The sequence below is a fragment of the Mastigoproctus giganteus genome, chromosome 4 (genome assembly GCF_048544385.1).
Source record: "Mastigoproctus giganteus isolate SK-2022 chromosome 4, ASM4854438v1, whole genome shotgun sequence".
In the NCBI taxonomy this organism is placed as follows: Eukaryota; Metazoa; Arthropoda; class Arachnida; order Uropygi; family Thelyphonidae; genus Mastigoproctus; species Mastigoproctus giganteus.
This window is the reverse complement of record NC_143578.1, coordinates 177346533-177365349: the sequence shown is the minus strand read 5'-3', so window position 1 is coordinate 177365349 and position 18817 is coordinate 177346533. Positions and strand designations below refer to the sequence as shown.

Sequence of the window (18817 nt, the reverse complement as noted above, 5' to 3'; positions counted from 1 at the left end):
CAGAGATAGGTAACACAAGCCAAAATATCACCAGTAAACTGACATGGATTGAGTATACAGGGTGTCTCAAAAATATTGGTACAAACGTTTAGGGGAGGTAGGTAACATCTAAAGGAATGTGAATCGCATAGGAACCCATAACCGAAACGTCACCGTAAGTCAATAGACGGGACTGTTCATCAGTTCACGCAAGGAAAAATTTCTGGTTTACTCATTCAAGCAGTAGTCACTGCACGAAGAGTATGCATCAATATACGAACTGTGAGCTGGCAGACATGCACCTAGTGTATGGATTGAAAGAGGGCAATGGACGAGCCGCTCAACGAATTTATGGAGAATGCTTCCCAGACAGACATGTACTGGACCACCGTTTGTTTGCACGTGTGCATCAAAATTTGTGCGATTATGGGTCATTTAGAGGTAACAGGAGTAGTGTGGGCAGACAACGTTCGACATGAACTCCCGCCGTGGAAGAAAGTGTGTTTAATGCCATCCAGAATAATCCTACTACCAGCACACGTGCCGTTGCCTCTGCCTTAGGAGTGTCCCGTTGCAGTGTACAGCGTATCTGGCACGACGATTCCTTACACTCCTTTCATCTCCAAAGGGTTCAGTTACTGCTCCCCCAAGATCATCCTGCACGTGTGGCTTTTGGTTTCTCCAAGAAAGTGTTCAAGACTTGAATTTTCCAGCCTATGTTTTGGTCACGGATGAGGCTTATTTTACTCGGGAAGGCTTATTCAATCAGCACAATGCTCATCATGTGGGGGCTCACGACAACCCACATGGTGTGCACCCCCATGCAACACAACATCGCTTCGCAATAAATGTGTGGGCAGGTATGGTCGGTGACTGCTTAGTCGGCCCATACCTGTTACCATCCCACATGAACTCCGCTAAATATCAGATCTTTCTTGAACAAGTTCTACCAGGGTTACTTGACAATGTTCCAGCAAATGTGAGACGCAACATTTGGTTTCAACATGACGGGGTGCCTGCCCATTATGGAAGGTGTGTTCGTGACCATTTGAACAGGCGTTTTGGGCGTCAATGGATTGGCCGTGGTGGACCAGTTGCCTGGCCCCCACGCTCACCTGATTTATCGAGCCTTGATTTCTTTCTGTGGGGGGGACCTCAAATCTATCGTGTATGAATCGCCTATGGAGACGGAAATGGATCTCGTGGCGAGACTCGTCTGCACTGCTGCTACTGTCAAAGAAACTCCAGGTGCGTTCGACCGTGTCCGCCAATCCATGCTGCATCAGCGTCATGCATGCATCGCGTCTCATGGTGGAACCTTCAAGCATCTGTTGTAACATCATGAAATGCATCCATCTCGTACTCCATTGTTAATATTATGTGAAATAAATGTTATCACTAATTACTCTCTTTTGTCATTTCTGCTTCTTGTGCCTCTGCTACTACTTTCCCGTGACGTTTCCGGTTATGGGTTGCTATGTGATTCACATTCCTTTAGATGTTACCTACCTCCCCTAAACATTTGTACCAATATTTTTGAGACACCCTGTATATTGGCAATCTGATTAATGAATCAATGGTTTTGCTCTAACACGATTGATAATTGCACCAATCCTTACACATCATGGTATTTATATAACACGGTTTCTCTCTAACACAGAGAACTGCGGCAAACCTCACATAACACGGTATTTTTGAGTGGGAGAAAACCCTGCTATTATGTTCGATGTAATTTTTCAACATTTACTTTTTGTGAATCCCCACTTGATTTGCTAGTTGTTGTGCAAAAAAAAAATTATTGTGAAATCCCTGTGTTATTGAACTTGTGATTGTTTGAGACCATAAAAAATTGTGACTTTGAAGCGAGCAGTTCGTGACTTTTAAGGTTTTTGTAAGGTTATTTTAGTTTTTTTTTTTTTTTGATCATTTATAAATTTTTCTGGTATGTATTACTAAACTTTGTTCTTAGGAACCATACTGGATTACAGAATAATTTAGGGCTAAAGCCTCAGGTTATGTAGGGAGTTAACTAGCATACAAGATAGTGCAATTGCATCATTTCTGTACGTGGCCAACTACTTAAGTAGTTATGAATTTTCATTATTAAGAATATCTCGTATTGTGAATACCTTCAAAAAGAGAACCATATTGGAATAATTTCTTTGTTGTGAACTTAATTCCAGCCTTAAATTATGCCTAAGGAAAGTAAAAAAATGCTACTCAAAAGAAACTTTATTTCTCTAGAATCAAAGATACAAATTTTGGACCATCTTAAAAAAGAGAGAAAAGTATGATACGTTGCAAAAGGTTTAAATTTAAATGAAGCAACAATCTGGACCATAAAGAAAAACAGAAAATTATAACTGCTATTGTTGCAGGATCTTTCATTTCCGCAATTATGACAACTCATCCCCGAGCACCAATAATTGAGAAAATGAAAAAAGCTCTCAGTATTTGGATTGATGACAGCAGTAAAAAAATAGATCCCATTAGACAGCAACGAAATTAAACAAACGGCACAAAAAATTTATAACAATTTAAAAGAAAATGGAGAATCTTCTGTTAACCAGGAGTTTGTTGCCAGTAAAGGTTGGTTTCAGCAATTTAAACACCACTTCTCATTACATAACATAAGAAAGGGCATTGACTGATAATGAAGCTGTCAAGATGTAGGCAGAGGAATTTTAAAAAATTATTGAAGAGCATGTATACACACCACATCAAATTTTCAATGCCGATGAGACAGGTCTTTGATGGAAAAAAAAGCCCAACAGAACGTTTATTTAAAAAAAAGAGAAAACTGCACCAGGTTTTAAGGCATCAAAAGATCGTGTAATGTTACTTATGTGCAGTAATGCATCAGGAGATTACATCATAAAACTTATGCTAGTTTATAGATCCTCTAATCCTCATGCAGTGAAAGGTGTAAATAAAAAAGGCATTACCAGTATATTGGAAAGCAAATAAAAAAGCTTGGGTAACTGCCGATTTATTTAAAGAATGGTTTCTAAATTGTTTTGTGCTAGCTGTGTAAAACTATTTAAAGTTGAAAAATCTATATTTAAAATTTTTATTACTATTGGATAACGTGCCAGACAATCCAAAAGATTTTTTTTTTTTTTTTGGTAGTTGTCGGCGCATAGGCTTCTGTGGCCATAATGCACCTCCCAAGGTTTTTGCAGTACTCTGATCCAAGCCCGAGGAGGGATTCGAACCCCCGACCTTTGGGTTGCTAGGCAGGTACTTTAGCCCGGTCGGCCCAAAAGATTTAAGCCATCCAAATGTTGAAGTAATGTTCCTATCACCTAATACAACTTATTTAATTCAGCCATAAGATCAAGGCATATCTATCTTTAACACTCATTACATCAGAAAATCGTTACAGTGGATTTTGGAAGAAATTGATTCCCTATCTATTGAAGTGATGGAGGCATGGGAACATTTTTCGATTGTGGACTTTATCGCTCAAGAATTAAAACCGTCAACATTAAATATGTGTTGAAAAAATGTACAGCCACAGTCAGTTCATTCAGGAAATATGGTCGAACCAGCTAACCGAATTGGAATTCTGAATCTACTGAAGTACTGGAGGCATGGAAACATTTTTCAATTGTGGACTGTATCGGAACCATAGCTTTATCGCTCACTCAAGTAAAACTGTCAACACGTGCGTGTTGGCAAAATGTATGGCCAGAGTCAGTTCATTCAGGAAATATGGTCCAACTGGCAGAGAACAGAATTGGTGAGATAGTAGAACTTGCTAAGTCAGTAGAAGGGGAAGGTTTTGATGATATGACTACTGAAGACATTCAAAAATTACTGGTAGAAAAAGAGGCTGGCAAAGCAGATTTGGTAGAAATGGCATTGCAGGTAAACCAAATCAATTCAGAGGATGATAGCACAGATGAAAATTCTAAAGTTCCAAATTTTACACTAAAAAGCATACGGGAAGGCATAAGCTTAGCCGAGCAATTAGAATCTTATTTTCTGAATGCAGATCCTTCAACCGAAAGGAGCACAAAGTTCAAACGGGAGTTTCAAAAATGCGTACCATGAAATTTACAAAGATCTATCAAGCAAAAGCAAACAAACCCAGATTACTGATATTTTAAAGAGAGCAGAAGATACACAAAATCTAGATGCTGCAGAAGAAAGTTCAAAAGGTGAAGATATTCTGCAACCGAGAAAACATTCTCATTTGATTGCGGTTAGCAGCAATGAAATGAAGAGGAAAAAAATTAAATGAATGTACATTAACTGACATATTATGTATCACAGTTTGTAAAATGTTTGTTCAATTATTACTATTTTTAATAAAAATTAAGTTTCCGGTAGTTACATAAAAAATGGTGTATTTTTGCTAGCTTTTAGAACGTAACCCCCTTTTTTGTACTGGATCTTAGTCTTGTATAACACCATTTTGCGATACAAAAGATTTTATAGAAACCTAACTACTGTGTTATACAAGGGTTACCTGTACAGATCTAGTTTGTTTGAGTAGTTTTGAAGTAATATTTATGTTTTTTTAGAGTAAAGCATGAAAAAGCCTGACAAGTATCCACATCTGTATGTTTATATTTCAATTGCATATCAGAAAAATCTAGTGTCACCCACCAGTTATGCTCTAACTTTGCACATATAGGATCATCTCAGCCTTGGAAGGAATTTTTCAAGGCTTTTGAAGACTAAATAGCTAAAAACATGTTTTTTTTTTTTTTTTTTTTTTTTTTTATGTAAACACCAAACACGAGAGGTATTAGAACCTATAGTACTTAGTATCATGCTTAGGTTGGAGGTTGAGAAGATGAAAGAAGATATTTGTTGACATTGGACTTGAACTTCTGTAGGCTGCAATTTTCAGGAAATACATATGAAGGAAGGTTGTTCCAGAAAACGGCAGTAGAATGAATAAACGAGGAAGATGTAAAGTTGGTTCTGTGAGTTTGAAGTTGGACAGTAAATGGATGTTGGCTGGTGGCAGCACGTGTTCGGACTGTTTTGAAACTGTTTTGGAGTGGGAATTATAGAAGAACAATTCAGAAGAACAGTGCCCATGGAAGTATCTGTAGAAGAGGCATGCAGCAGAAACAGTACGTCTATGAGACAGCGAGTGGAGAGACTCTGTTAGAGATGAATCATTAATTAACCTAACTGCCCTCTTCTGAATGGAATCAAGAAGCCTGAGAGAGGTTTTTGGGGCACCACCCCAAATGTGGGAACAATATTCCATGGCAGGGCGGATTTGCCATTTATACAGAGCAGCTGTTTGGAAGAAAAGTAACGGCGAGAGCGAAAGAGAAAACCAAGTTTTATAGATGCAGAGGAAGCAATATTTCAAATGTGCTTGTGCCAAGAGAGATTAGAAGTCAGGGTAATCCCCAAAAGAGATATATCATTTTGCCTAAAAATCAGAGTGTCACTAAAGATAAGCATAGAAGCAGAAGAATCCTTTTTGCGAGTTATAAGACAAGACTGAGTTTTAGAAGAGTTGAAATCAACTAAGTTGTCTTTGCCCCACTGGAGAATTACCTGAAGATCGGCATTTAAGGAATTGGTAGCAGATTTTCGAGAAGTTGAAGCTGATTGAGCAGGGCAAGGTTTCTCAAAATGGAAAGTGAAATGCAATGTGCTATCATCGGCAAAACTATGAATAGGATTTCCAGTCAATGGAAGAAGGTCATTAATATACAAGAGGAAAAGAGTGGGGGAAAGAACTGAACCTTGAGGGACACCGGCATTAGTGGAGAAGTTAGAAGACAGAGAGCCATCTACCATCACCCTCAGTGAGCGATCGGAGAGAAAACTGGATAACCAATTACTAAAAACAGTTGGCAAACCATAAGAAGGAAGCTTGTTTAGAAGACCTTTATGCCAAACACGATCGAAAGCCTTTGAGATGTCAAGAGCAACTACTTGTGTTTCACCGAACCTTTCCATTGAATTAGTCCATAAATGGGTAACATAAGCCAGAATATCACCAGTGGATCGACACTGGCGATCATTGATCAGACGGAAGGTTTCTAGGCAGTTTAAGAGTTGGCGGTTAATTGATTTCTCCATTACTTTAGAAAGAGTAGAAGTAATTGCAATGGGACGATAATTGGATGGGAGGGATTTGTCACCCTTTTTAGGAACTGGCTGGATATGAGCAAATTTCCAAGCAGAAGGAAAAACACCTTTGGAATAAGAAAGTGAAAAAAGGGGGCAAAGAATAGGAGTGAGTTCAGGAGCACAGGTTTTGATAACAAGTGGAGAAATACCATCGGGACCTGGAGCTTTCTTAGCATCAAGGTTTGTCAAAATCCCTCTGACATTCTTTTGACAGAAGACCACAGGAGGCATTGAATGGAACCATCCATTCAATGCCTCCTCTGTCCAGAACCATCTGGTTTTGACAGAGGTGGGAGCAGAGATGGGCAAAAGTTGCGGCCAATAGCTTTGGCAAGAGACCAGAATGCTCAGCTACCATTAGGGCAAGAAGCAAGTTTTCTACTCTTAGCCTGTTCAAGCTCTAGTTTGGACTGATTAATAACTGCTTTACAATTGTTGCAAACTTTGGTGTAGGCAGAAAATGAAACTGAAGAATTAAAAACAAGCCAATTATGATATGCAATGTTCTCTCTTGAACAGCCTTAGCACATTTATTGGAAAACCAAGGTTTAGATAAAGGACGAGATTTTAAAGTGGAGTGTGGGATAAAGGATGTGTGTTGAAATAAAATCTCATTTGCCTTTGAAATTTTTTTTTTTTGTTAGTTGTTGGCACATTGACTTCTGTGGCCATAATGCACCTCCCAAGGTTTTTGCATTTTTACTCTGATCCAACCCAAAGGTCGAACCCGTGACCTTTGGGTTGCCAGGCAGGCACTTTACCCACCTGGTTAGCCCAGTGGGCTGCCTTTGAAATGCAAGGAGAATATACTTCTTTTATATATATCAAGTGCTACTAATGTCTTATTCAACATAAATAATCTACTGTAAAAGCTATGGTAGAATATGGTTTCGGGAAAAAAGCAGTTTTAAATTCTATGTGATTTATTCTGAAAGTTTCAAAATTGACCAAATGTCTGTATGATAATTATAACTCACAAAAACATTAAAATTATCCATATATATATAATGAGAATAGAAGATTGACTATTTATATTTACAAATATTTTGAAATAAAATAAGATGCATTTAGCTACTTACAGCATGTATCATTTCAAATAACAGTGGGTCCTGCTCAGGTCTCATTTCAATGTCTTCCAATTCAAACTTTATGGTCATACGAATTTTTTCTAACTACAGAAACAAATATGGGAAATTTGAAGAGCACAACCGAGTGATTTGAAAGTTTTATAACCCTATTCTAAAATATTTATTTTATAACATTAGAATAGGGTAAAAGCATACAGTTATTATCAGCATAAAGTTATTAATTAAGAGAACTGTTAGAAGAGATTCATTTCAGCTACATCTCATTAATAATACACTGGTATCAAAAATCTCATAATAGCATTTTAAGATATGGGTCCAAATAAATTTGGTCCACAACAATTCACGTACAATCATTCAATACATGACAATTCATTGTATGTGACAATCTGATAAAAAACAGTTCAGCATACAAAACAATTAGTAGTCATAACAAAGCAAGACTGAAATTGCAAACTTTTAATAAGCCATGCCGTAAATGAAATGTAAATGTAATTTAGCGATGAACGTATGTTAATTTATTGTGAACAGTTCACATTTTGGATAGAGTGCATTAATCACTTGTTTCTGTGCATTAGCATATATGAATAATGCATTCAGTCAAGCTTTCATAAACACTTTCACTGCTGGCTTTTCCAACCAAGGTTTCGACTCAGACTGGAAACCACAAGATTGAGTCAATCTGGATTGGAAAGGGCAGAAAATTTTTTGGCTTTCTTCTCACTATAGCTGAATTAATCTGCCCCTGGTGAAGGCTGCTTGACAAAAATATCTGTATTTTCTTCTGTCAAATTGGATGTAAAAGTCCTAAAAGTAGGGTGGTTACCCTTCCAAGTGGATTAAAATCCGAAGCCACATATCTGCATTCAAGAAGTGATGAACGTGCTGAATTGCATTAATGTTGGAGCAATAGAAATCCAGCAATTATTATTTATTTGTCTATCTCTCTCTGCATGTAATAACATAACCACTTTCAGTGTAAGTATTTTCATGAAATTTTATATTTGGCTCTTTCAAAATTATTTGTTAGCCCTCCCAAATTCCATTAAACTTGGAAAAACTAAAATCTGGTGCCCCAAAGAAGGTGGGGGCAAAATCAACCATGAATCCAGGCTCCTGGATACAATTACATGGTCCTGGAATAGCAGCATAGACTAGCTGAGTATGTGCCTATTATCATTAGCACAACTGTATGTCCATATTGTAAAGTTAAAATACGGACAGAAAGCCATTGTAAAGATAATAGGCACATATCCATTTTCCAACTTGCTATAAGTAGGCTCAAGTTGAATGCTTTTATGCTAAATAAACTGATTAAAAAAATACATTTTTTACCCTATTATTTTCTAAATTTCTGAATGTCCTAAGTGTCTAAAGTTTCTCTTGGTTTTCCAAACCTTTCATTGATTTCCTTAATTTCTGGTCTATATGTAATACACCAAACTGTCATAGCCTCAAATTGTCTTTCATCAAATTTTCATACACCAAACTGTCATAAAGTGAATCATCTTACACCCAACTGATGTGATCCCTTAAGGTATTTGTGCTTGATATATTCACACATTTATTATTTTAAGGTGTGAATATATCAAGCACAAATACCTTAAGGGATCACATTTTATTATTTTGGAACTTACTAATGGCAGCAAGTTCCAAATTATATAGGTGTACAGTCAGTCCTCATATAACACGGGTTTACACTACACGAATTCGATCATACACGATTTATAAATAGGGGAACGATATCTTATATAACATGAACCGAATTCACTTATGCACGATTTGCCTTTGTGTTTACAAGAAATGGCAGTCGAACGCAGAATCACCCCAACCGAACGCAACACAATAGGAATGAAGAGAAGATTCTGAAAATGTATATATGTTTTTTATATCAGCGAAGGGGAAACACATTTCACCATAATAACGTAAAAACCAACACAATTTCAGCTATCGGTATAATCGCAAATGCAATTAGATCGAGTTTACTAACAGTTTATAACAGATTCCACTAGCAGAAACGCAACTGGAAATTGTTTTTATTGTTTTATGGTAGTAACCCCTAGAAATGTGCTTTAGTAAAATGTGAGGTGTTAATAGTGTATCTCTGCCTTTACGGTGTTGTTTATTCAGTTGCTAAAATTCAAGGGGTAGAATTTTTTTCAGCCTGGTCTGTACTTGTTAACAGGAGAGACTACTTCTAAAGGGATGAGATACACTTAAATAGAAAGGGTGCAAGAATATTTGCTGATGCTATCGAGGCAGTGTTAGGTGGGTCGGAAAACTGCTAGCTTGGGGGGATACAAGGATTAACAGTAGCCACTGGCAGAGGTGAAAGTGATTCTTGCACTGCTAATATTGGAATGAGCAGAAGCCTGGAAAACATGATGTAGGATATTTCAGAGACTGCTGGGAGTTATTGCGGTACAAGTAAACACATGGGTTGTGTTAGGGTAGCTAAGAATAGGAACAGGTGTTTGTATACTTGCGTGTACACCAATGCTGGAAGTTTGGTAAATAAATTTGATGAATTTGAGGTATTGCTCAAAGCATCAAAGGCGGATATTGTTGGGATATCAGAGACATGGTGTCACACAGATATAAGGAATGCAGAACTGGAATTTGGGGAGTACAATGTGTACAGAAAGGATAGACAGGATAGGAAGGGAGGAGGGGTTATGCTATTAGTTAAAAAATACATAAAATCCAAGGAAGTGAAGCCAGTTGACATCGCTGGACAGTGCAGTGTCGAGTCAGTTTGGTGTGACATAAGCATTGGGAGATCAAAACTGAGAGTAGGAGTGTGCTATAGGGTAAATGACTCTGATGAGTATAATAAGGAACTGTACAGGGAAATAGAGTGGGCCAGTAAATCAGAGAGTCTTATAATGGGGGATTTTAATTTCCCAGATATTGACTGGAATTTGTGGATTGCTCAATCACACACTAGCAAGGCTTTTGTGAATTTATTGGATGATTGTTTTCAACATCAGCATGTTCGGGAGGCAACTAGAGGGAGTAATACTCTTGATTTGATTATCAGTAGTGATTCTTCATGCATTAAGAATGTGCAGATAAAGGAACCACTAGGTGGCAGTGATCACAGTGTGCTGAAGTGGGATTTACTCAAAGAGGTAACTACAATCAGGGGTAAAGGGAAGGGTTATTGCTTTCGTAAAGGCGACTACGATGGTCTGAGACAGTATTTAAATTCTATACAGTAGGACCAACTGATGATGTTACCAACAGCAAATTCGAAATGGGAAGCATTCAAAGAAAAAAGGTTTAGGCCTAAATGGATGTCAGATGAATTAATGAGACATATGGCAGAGAAGAGAAATGCATGGGATACATATAAATTAACACGTGACACAGAAGCCTCTGATAGATATAAGTTGATCTGTAACCAAGTTACAAAGGAGGTTAGGCAGGCGAAGGCAGATTACGAGAAAGCTTTGGCAAAGGATGCAAAGAAAAACAGCAAAGAGTTCTTTACTTATGTAAACTCTAGAAGGAAGGGGATGAATCAGATTGGTCCACTTGCTATCGATGGTTCAACTGTTGATGATCCTGCTCAGGTAGCTAACAAACTAAATGAATATTTTGCATCGACATTCACACATGAGGAGTTATTCAGTGAGGGGAATGCCAGAGGTGTATTCAACTCTGGCAGTAAGCTAGATAATCTTGTAATAACTGAGAGTAATGCGGAGGAGAAATCGTTGAAGATAAACACAAGAAAGGCATCTGGGATGGATGGGATCTATCCAGTTATATTAAAGGAGGCAGCAAAGGAAGTAAGCAAACCCTTAGCCATAATTATGAGAGCTTCCTTGGACTCAGGGGAGGTACCCATAGACTGGAGATGTGCAAATGTGACCCCAATTCACAAAGGAAGATCAAAGGCTGACACAAGTAATTATAGAACTGTGAGTTTAACTTCTGTTCCAGGAAAATTAATGGAGGCACTGGTTAAAGAAGCACTGCAGGATCATCTAGACAAGACTTCAGTTATAGCTTGGACACAGCATGGTTTTGTTAAGGGGAAGTCTTGCCTGACCAATTTGATTGGATACTATGATGTAGTCACAAAAGAACCGGATGCAGTGAATAACTTTGATATTATATACTTGGATCTTAGAAAGGCTTTTGATACTGTTGCACATAGAAGGCTGCTGCGCAAATTGGAGCAGTGTGGCATTGGAGGCAAATTGCTGCTATGGATAAAGGGGTAGCTGTGGGGGAGAAGACAGAGAGTGGTAATCAATGGACACTGCTCATCGTGGACTAATGTTATTAGTGGAGTCCCTCAGGATTCAGTGTTGGATCCATTATTGTTTTCTGTATTTATAAATAATATTGATGATGGTATATCAAGCTTAATGTCCAAGTTTGCAGACGACACGAAGGTTGGCAGGGTTGTTAAGGACACTACTGACGCTATGCTGCTGCAACAGGATCTGGACAGGTTGAGCAGATGGGCTGAGAGGTGGCAAATGAAGTTTAACATTGACAAATGTAAAGTACTACATATGGGAAACAGCAACCCCAGAGCAACGTATCAACTCTGTGGTACTACACTGACAGTGGCAGAGAATGAAAAGGAAATGGGGGTAATTGTGCAGGCAGATATGAAGTTCTCTGAGTAGTGCAGATGGACTGCAAGAGTAGCTCATGGTGTCTTGTCAATGATATACAGGAAGTTTTCTAGCAGGGATAAGGAGGTGATTATTCCCTTGTATAAGGCAATGGTCAGGCCACACCTTGAGTACTGTATACAGGTCGAGAGGCCTCATTTCAAGAAGGATGTAGAGCTGCTGGAACGAGTACAGAGAAGAGCAACAAGATTAGTGAATGGAACAAACGGTTGCTCTTACGAAGAAAGGCTTAAGTTTTGCAAATTACAGTGTCTGGAGACTAGGCACCGGCGAGGTGATCTGATAGAGGTGTATAAAGCCTTGAATGGTTTGAGCATGTTCAATGCTGATGGGATTCTTCCTCTTGCTCAGAATAATCATCTGAGAGGGCATAAATTCAAATTGAGGAAAGACAGACGTAGGATAGATGTGTGGAAATTTGCCTTTAACCAGCGGGTAGTTGGTTGGTGGAACAGACTTCCATCCCTTGTTGTGGAAGTTGATAGCCTAAATAAATTTAAGGCTCAGCTGGACAGGTATTTTGAACGAACGGAGGGGTGAAATGAAAATTTTTTTTTGGCTGATGCTGCATAAGCTTGCATTCTTGCATCATATGCCTCTACTAATGCTAATGCTACATGCGCGCAGCTTTGTTTATGTGTATCAAGCGTGCCTCCTCGTTTTGTATTCTGCTTTATTCCCTAAAAATGAGTAAAATACTTAAAAAAGGTGTGAAAAGGAAGCATCCTGGTGAAGACACTGCAGATTCAAAGAGAAAAAGAAAAGCAATATCGATAAACAGAGGTGGACTGGGTCAAAAATTCTTCCCCGGGAAAATTTATAGTGGCTTCATACTATGGTTTATGGCCAAAATTACACAGGTCTCCGGCCCACCAGGGTTTTCCCAGTAAGGATTATGGCCAGTCCGTCTCTGTCAATAGAGAAAAAATATGAAATTGTGAAACGCTTTGAGCGAAATGAAAGACCACGTGATATTGCACGTGCTACAGACCTAAATGAGGCAACGTTGAGAATTACAAAGAATGCAGAGAAAATAAAAACAACTTTCATAGCTAGAACAACTCAAAGTGTAATTAAAATCCATTAGAATAAGACACAAAGAATTGGAAGAGATGGAACGGCTGTCGTCTGTTTGGATAGAAAAGCAAACAAAAAACAAGTTTGCTTATGATAGAAGCAAAAGCATTTGCACTATTTTATTACGATTATTTATTGTGTTTGATAATTTTTGGTTACAAATGTGTGTTCAATCTTGGGTGGTCGGCACCTAACCCTATTTTTCCCATAGGGCCTCTTGTTTATATTGCATGATTTTACATTGCACGAGGGTTTCTAGGAACACAACTATCGTGCTATACGAGGACTGACTGTATGTCTATTAAATCCAATGGAAAAACGAAAAATAGTGACCGTAGGTACGAATTCACTACTGTTTAGATATAATTTTGATTAAAATTACTGAAAATAAAATTAATACTGAACATTACAAGAAATGCAGTGCAGTACATATTTTAATTAGATTAGTCATTCCTGCATACATAACGTGTTTCTTTCAACGATTTCATTTAGATATAATTTCATGCATATATAGGCGCCTCCGTAGCCAGGTGGGCAGGAGCACCAGTGCGTAGCACACGCTTCTTGATTAGACCGGGGTTTGAGCCCGTGACCACCAAATACAGAGGAAGCAGAAAGGTCAGGGAATGACCACTGCATATCCCCAGAGCAATATGGCCTTAGTTGCTAATGCTCCTAAAAAAACAACAACAACATGCATATATATTTTTAAAATTTCTTATCTCTTTCATCCTTCTAATGCGATTTTGAAAGGACAATATCCAATCACAAAACTAACACAAATATAGAAATTGTGCATTCTTGTTACCAACAAAATGAAAAATAGTGGCTGTGAGTAAAAATTCATTGCCATTTAGATATAATTTTATGCATATATTTTAGAAAGTCTTGATCTTTTACATTCACATAAAATGAGTTTTAGAAGGACATTATGTGGAAAATATTATAAGTCAACACTTTTTCACATGAAAATCAGTCTACTGGAATTTTACAATAGGAGGCCTCAACAGTTCCTCAACTGCAAAACTAATATACCAAAATGTCTTAATTCAACTTTGGATTCTGTTACAAGGCAAGGATGTGGTGTGCACATTGAATTTAAACGTATTCTAATTAATATAAAAATTAAAAATATTGTGAAAAAATAATTATACGTGAAACTAAAATTACACTGAGCATTAATATATAAATTAAAATATTATTATAAAGAAACTAAAACAAAATTAAAACATCCATTATGAAAAAGAACTTCAACTCAAACTTACCCCAAAGTTTAAAAAAACTCTGCCTACTATACCTAATTTAAATTAAATAAGCACTTAACCTAAATCATTGGGACTATATAGATTTTGTGATATAAGATATGGGATACTACATCTTATGTCACAGAGACAAAAAATCCAAGGTGAATAAGACATTTCATTAAGAATCAGGGGAATTCTTGGACTGAGGAAATGGAAATTTTAAGGAGAAACTAGTCAATGTAGTAGTTCACATAGGAGACAAATTGATATAAGGGACACTCCCAAGAGTTTCCTCTCGGCTTTCCTGCACATTTCATGTATACTAGTGTGGTAAAGTTAAAGGGTATAAACATACAAGGAGGAATAAAAATGACAGCTTTATAATTAATGTTTTCAAATTCCACTATTATTAAACCTTGGAATATAATGATATAAGATGGCAGGGGATACTTTAATGCAGAATACAAAATTTAACTCATCTGAAGTGCAGTAATGCACTTCAAATGACTGTGCAGTCAGACGTGAATGATTAGGCCATTGCCTTATACAACTTGAGTACTATATACAAGTCTGGAAACCTCATTTTAGGAAGGATGTGGATCTGTTGGAGCAAGTGCAGAATAGATCAACAACAGCAGTGGGGGGGGGGGAATAAAAGGGTACTCTTACCAAGAAAGATTTTAGTCCTACAAACTGCATCATCTGGAAACCAAGCACTTGCAAGGAGATCTGATTAAGGTAAACGTTTAAGGCTCTGAATGGATTGAGTATGCTAAATGCTGATGGCATCCTTTTCTAGCTTAGACAACACAAGGAACATAGATTTAAATTAAGTAAGAACGGCTGAAGGACAGATGTGTGGAAATTTGCTTTCAGCTAGTTCATTGTAGGAACAAATTTCCATTGATAATGTGGAAGTGGGTAGTTTGAATAAATTTCAGAAAGAACTAGACAAATTATCAAGAGGATGGAAAGGCGAGGTGGATTTTTTTTTTTTTTTTTTTGGCTGATGAATCAGCTTGGTTTCTCATCACTTGCTAATATTAATACTAATACTAAATCATTGTTTCACAGTAATGTGTTTTCAATTTGTTAAGTCTGAATGTTTTCATATCTTCTCATCTCATCACTATAAATTTTATGGAGCAGTTATCTCTTATATTTTTTTTCTTGGTACACGTAGTGCAGTGTTTTTCATCCTGCATATATAACATATCTTTCAACACCTATTTTATCAATACCAAATGAATCACCCTATATATTTTTAAGTGCTATTTAAAATAAACTCAACAAAAGAAAGACAAAAGTTAAGGCAGCAAGTGAATATAATATAAGTGTATTCAAACCGCTGCACTATCTAAAAATTAGAAATATATTAAAACAAGTAAAGGATCCAGCATTTCTCATCCCCCAAAAACCAGTCATTTTCAAAAAACCAGTTGGCAAGTTGCTTCTTTGCTAAGTGTTCATTGACAGAATTGTGTCAACAATACTTTTATTTAAACTACAATAGTAATGGAAAATAAATACTGTGGCAGATTCCAAGTAAAACTTCCATAATATAATTTCTTTTCTAAAGCCACTAAAAAAATTACTGGGGGAGACTTTTCCCCCTATTAGTAGCATAAAAAGACAGACAATATGGGATATCAGCTTGGGAAAAATGGCTAATATTTGGGAATGTGTTGCTGCTGTAACTGAAATCAACACGCTATTTTATACCATTACATTGTTTGCTGTTTGATTCTATAATTTATGTTTACTGACAGTGACTTTTAACAATCCAAGAATCCTTCCAAACTTTCACAATCAATTGTAACATCATCACTGTAACAGCAAGGAAAACTGTCTCCAACTGAGTGAATCAGAGATCAGCTTTTATTGCACAATTTACAAGTGTTTACAGGTCCAGCTTCTACATCATCCTATTTATTTATTTTCCTATAAATATTTTATTTTGAAAAACTTGAAGGTTTCAATGTCCAATTCACTGGTTTAAATAGATGTCAATAATGTTTTAAACTGCTACTCTTCAGATAGTTTCAATTCAGCAAAATGCAAGGCCTTGCACTTGGGAAATAGCAACTCCAAAAGAACTTATACATTTGGTGGGATTGAATTAAAAACAGCAGAAGAAGAAGAAAAGAATTTGGGAGTTAAGATAGCCAGATACGAAGTTCTCTGGGTAGTGTCAACAGGCAGCAGGGAAGGCCCGTGGTGTCCTGTCAATGATCAAACGTTTGCATGCGGAGACAGGGAAGTCATATTCCCACTGTATGAAGCAATTGTAAGGCCATACTTGGAATACCATGTTGAAGTATGGAGAATAAACCTTAAAAAAAAAAACAAAAAACACATTGGGCTTCTTGAATGGGTTCAAAGACAGGCAATGCATTTGGTGAGACTAACAAGAGAGCACCCATATGAGAAACTATGAATATGCATAGTTCAGTGCTTGGTAACTGGGCACATTAGAGAACTAACTGAGGTGTATAAGGCTCCGAAAAGAAAAAGTATAATGAATGAGAGCGAATTTTTCACTGTTATGATTCCAGAACAAATGGCCATTAAATTCAAATTAAGAAGAGCGTGGAGGTTTAGGATGGACTGCATGAAGTTTTCTTTAAGCCAATGAGTTGTTAATTATCGGAATACGCTGCTTCCATGGGTGGCTGAGACTGACAGCTTGGGAAAATTCCAAGGTCAGCTACATGAACAGCTATGTGAGAAGGTAGTCAAATAGATAGTTTATTATTTTTTAATTAATTATTTCATTTTTTTGGCAGGTGCAGCAAAAGTTATGGTTGTCCTTGCCCCATACGGCCAACACTAATACTAAACTGAGAATTACTGTTACACTTTGTAAAAATGTGACAAATGTTTAACTGTGAAACTTGAAGTACTCTATCTACATTCTTGCTAATGATGAGAGTGGTGTGTGACTAACAAAAATACTTTCCAGTGGGAGATGTGGTTATGCTGCAATATTTTATAAAATGCTTTCCTTACACTTTGTAAAAGTTTATATTACATTTATAACACGTGTTCCTAAATATAAAGCATTCCTTTAGGCCACTGGTAAGGGGAAACTGAACTATGAAATGCTCTGCTTGCCGTTCTCAATTAAGAGTTTTCCATGAGTAGCCAGTATCACTGTCAGCACGATACATTGTCAACTTACCTATTTCTGAAAAACTACACTTAGACAAAAGATAAGAGCCATTCCTGTATTTCTTATGTGCAAATTTCCTGTTTAAATCCTAATGAAAACAATGGTGTATGTCTAGTGAACCTTATAAATGTATCCACCCTAATCCTAAGTTAAAGAACTGTTCACTCTCATTTTTAGACTCAAAAATCAGCACCTGTTATATCTCACAAAGATTAAAAAAAAAAAAAAGAAAAAAGAGAGAAATGGAGAATGAATAGATGGTATGTAAATAACATGATAACCTAAACCAAAAAGATTGAGACAGTAAAGCTACTAATGAATTTGCAGTACATTATTATGCATCCAATTTCTGTAAACAATCAACAGAAACAGCTTCTTGCTAATAAGTCTTATTCTCTCAATATTTCTAGCACAATCTGTCATATTACAGTCAGTCCTCATATATAACACGTGTTTGCACTACATGAATTTGATCATACACGATTTATAAATAGGGGAACGATATCTTATATAACACAAACCGAATTCACTTATGCACGATTCGCCTTTGTGTTTACAAGAAATGGCAGTCGAACGCAGAATCACCCCAATCAAACGCAACACGATAGGAATGAAGAGAAGATTCTGAAAATGTATTTATGTTTTTTATATCAGTGAAGGGGAAACACGTCACCATAATAACGTAAAAACCAACACAATTCCAGCAATCGGTATAATCACAAATGCAATTAGATCGAGTTTACTACCAGTTTATAACAGATTCTGCTAGCAGAAACGCAACTGGAAATTGTTTTTATTGTTTTATGGTAGTAACCCCTAGAAATGTGCTTTAGTAAAATGTGAGGTGTGAATAGTGTATCTCTGCCTTTACGGTGTTGTTTATTCAGTTGCTACAGGCGCGCAGCTTTGTTTATGTGTATCAAGCGTGCCTCCGCATTTTGTAATTGTGCTTTATTCTCTAAAAATGAGTAAAATACTTTAAAAGGTGTGAAAAGGAAGTGTCCTGGTGAAGACACTGCAGATTCAGAGAGAAAAAGAAAAGCAATATCGATAAACAGAGGCGGACTGGGTCAAAAATTCTTACCCGGGGAAATTTATAGTGGCCTCATACTATGGTTTATGGCCAAAATCACACCGGTCTCCGGCCCACCGGGGGTTTCCCCAGTAAGGCTTATGGCCAGTCCGCCTCTGTCGATAGAGAAAAAATATGAAATTGTGAAACGCTTTGAGCAAAATGAAAGACCACGTGATATTGCACGTGCTACAGACCTATATGAGGCAACACAAAGAATTACAAAGAATGCAGAGAAAATAAAAACAACTTTCATAGCAGGAACAACTTAAAGTGTAATTAAAATCCATTAGATTAAGACAGAAAGAATTGGAAGAGATGGAACGGCTGTCATCTGTTTGGAGAAAATCAAACAAAAAACAAGTTTTCTTACAATAGAAGCAAAAGCATTAGCAATATTTTATTACGTAATAGTCGTAATA

The 18817-nt window shown here is 37.0% G+C and overlaps 1 protein-coding gene across 1 annotated transcript in view; it reads right to left on the bottom strand.

Moving 5' to 3' along the window:
* The window catches only part of LOC150087220 (mitochondrial-processing peptidase subunit alpha), a 147891-nt gene that overhangs the window by 63373 nt on the left and 65701 nt on the right, over window positions 1-18817 (bottom strand). The window contains exon 6 of the mRNA XM_090371085.1: window positions 7170-7262. Coding sequence (XP_090227211.1) covers window positions 7170-7262 — 93 coding nt within the window. The remainder of the gene's footprint in view (window positions 1-7169; window positions 7263-18817) is intronic.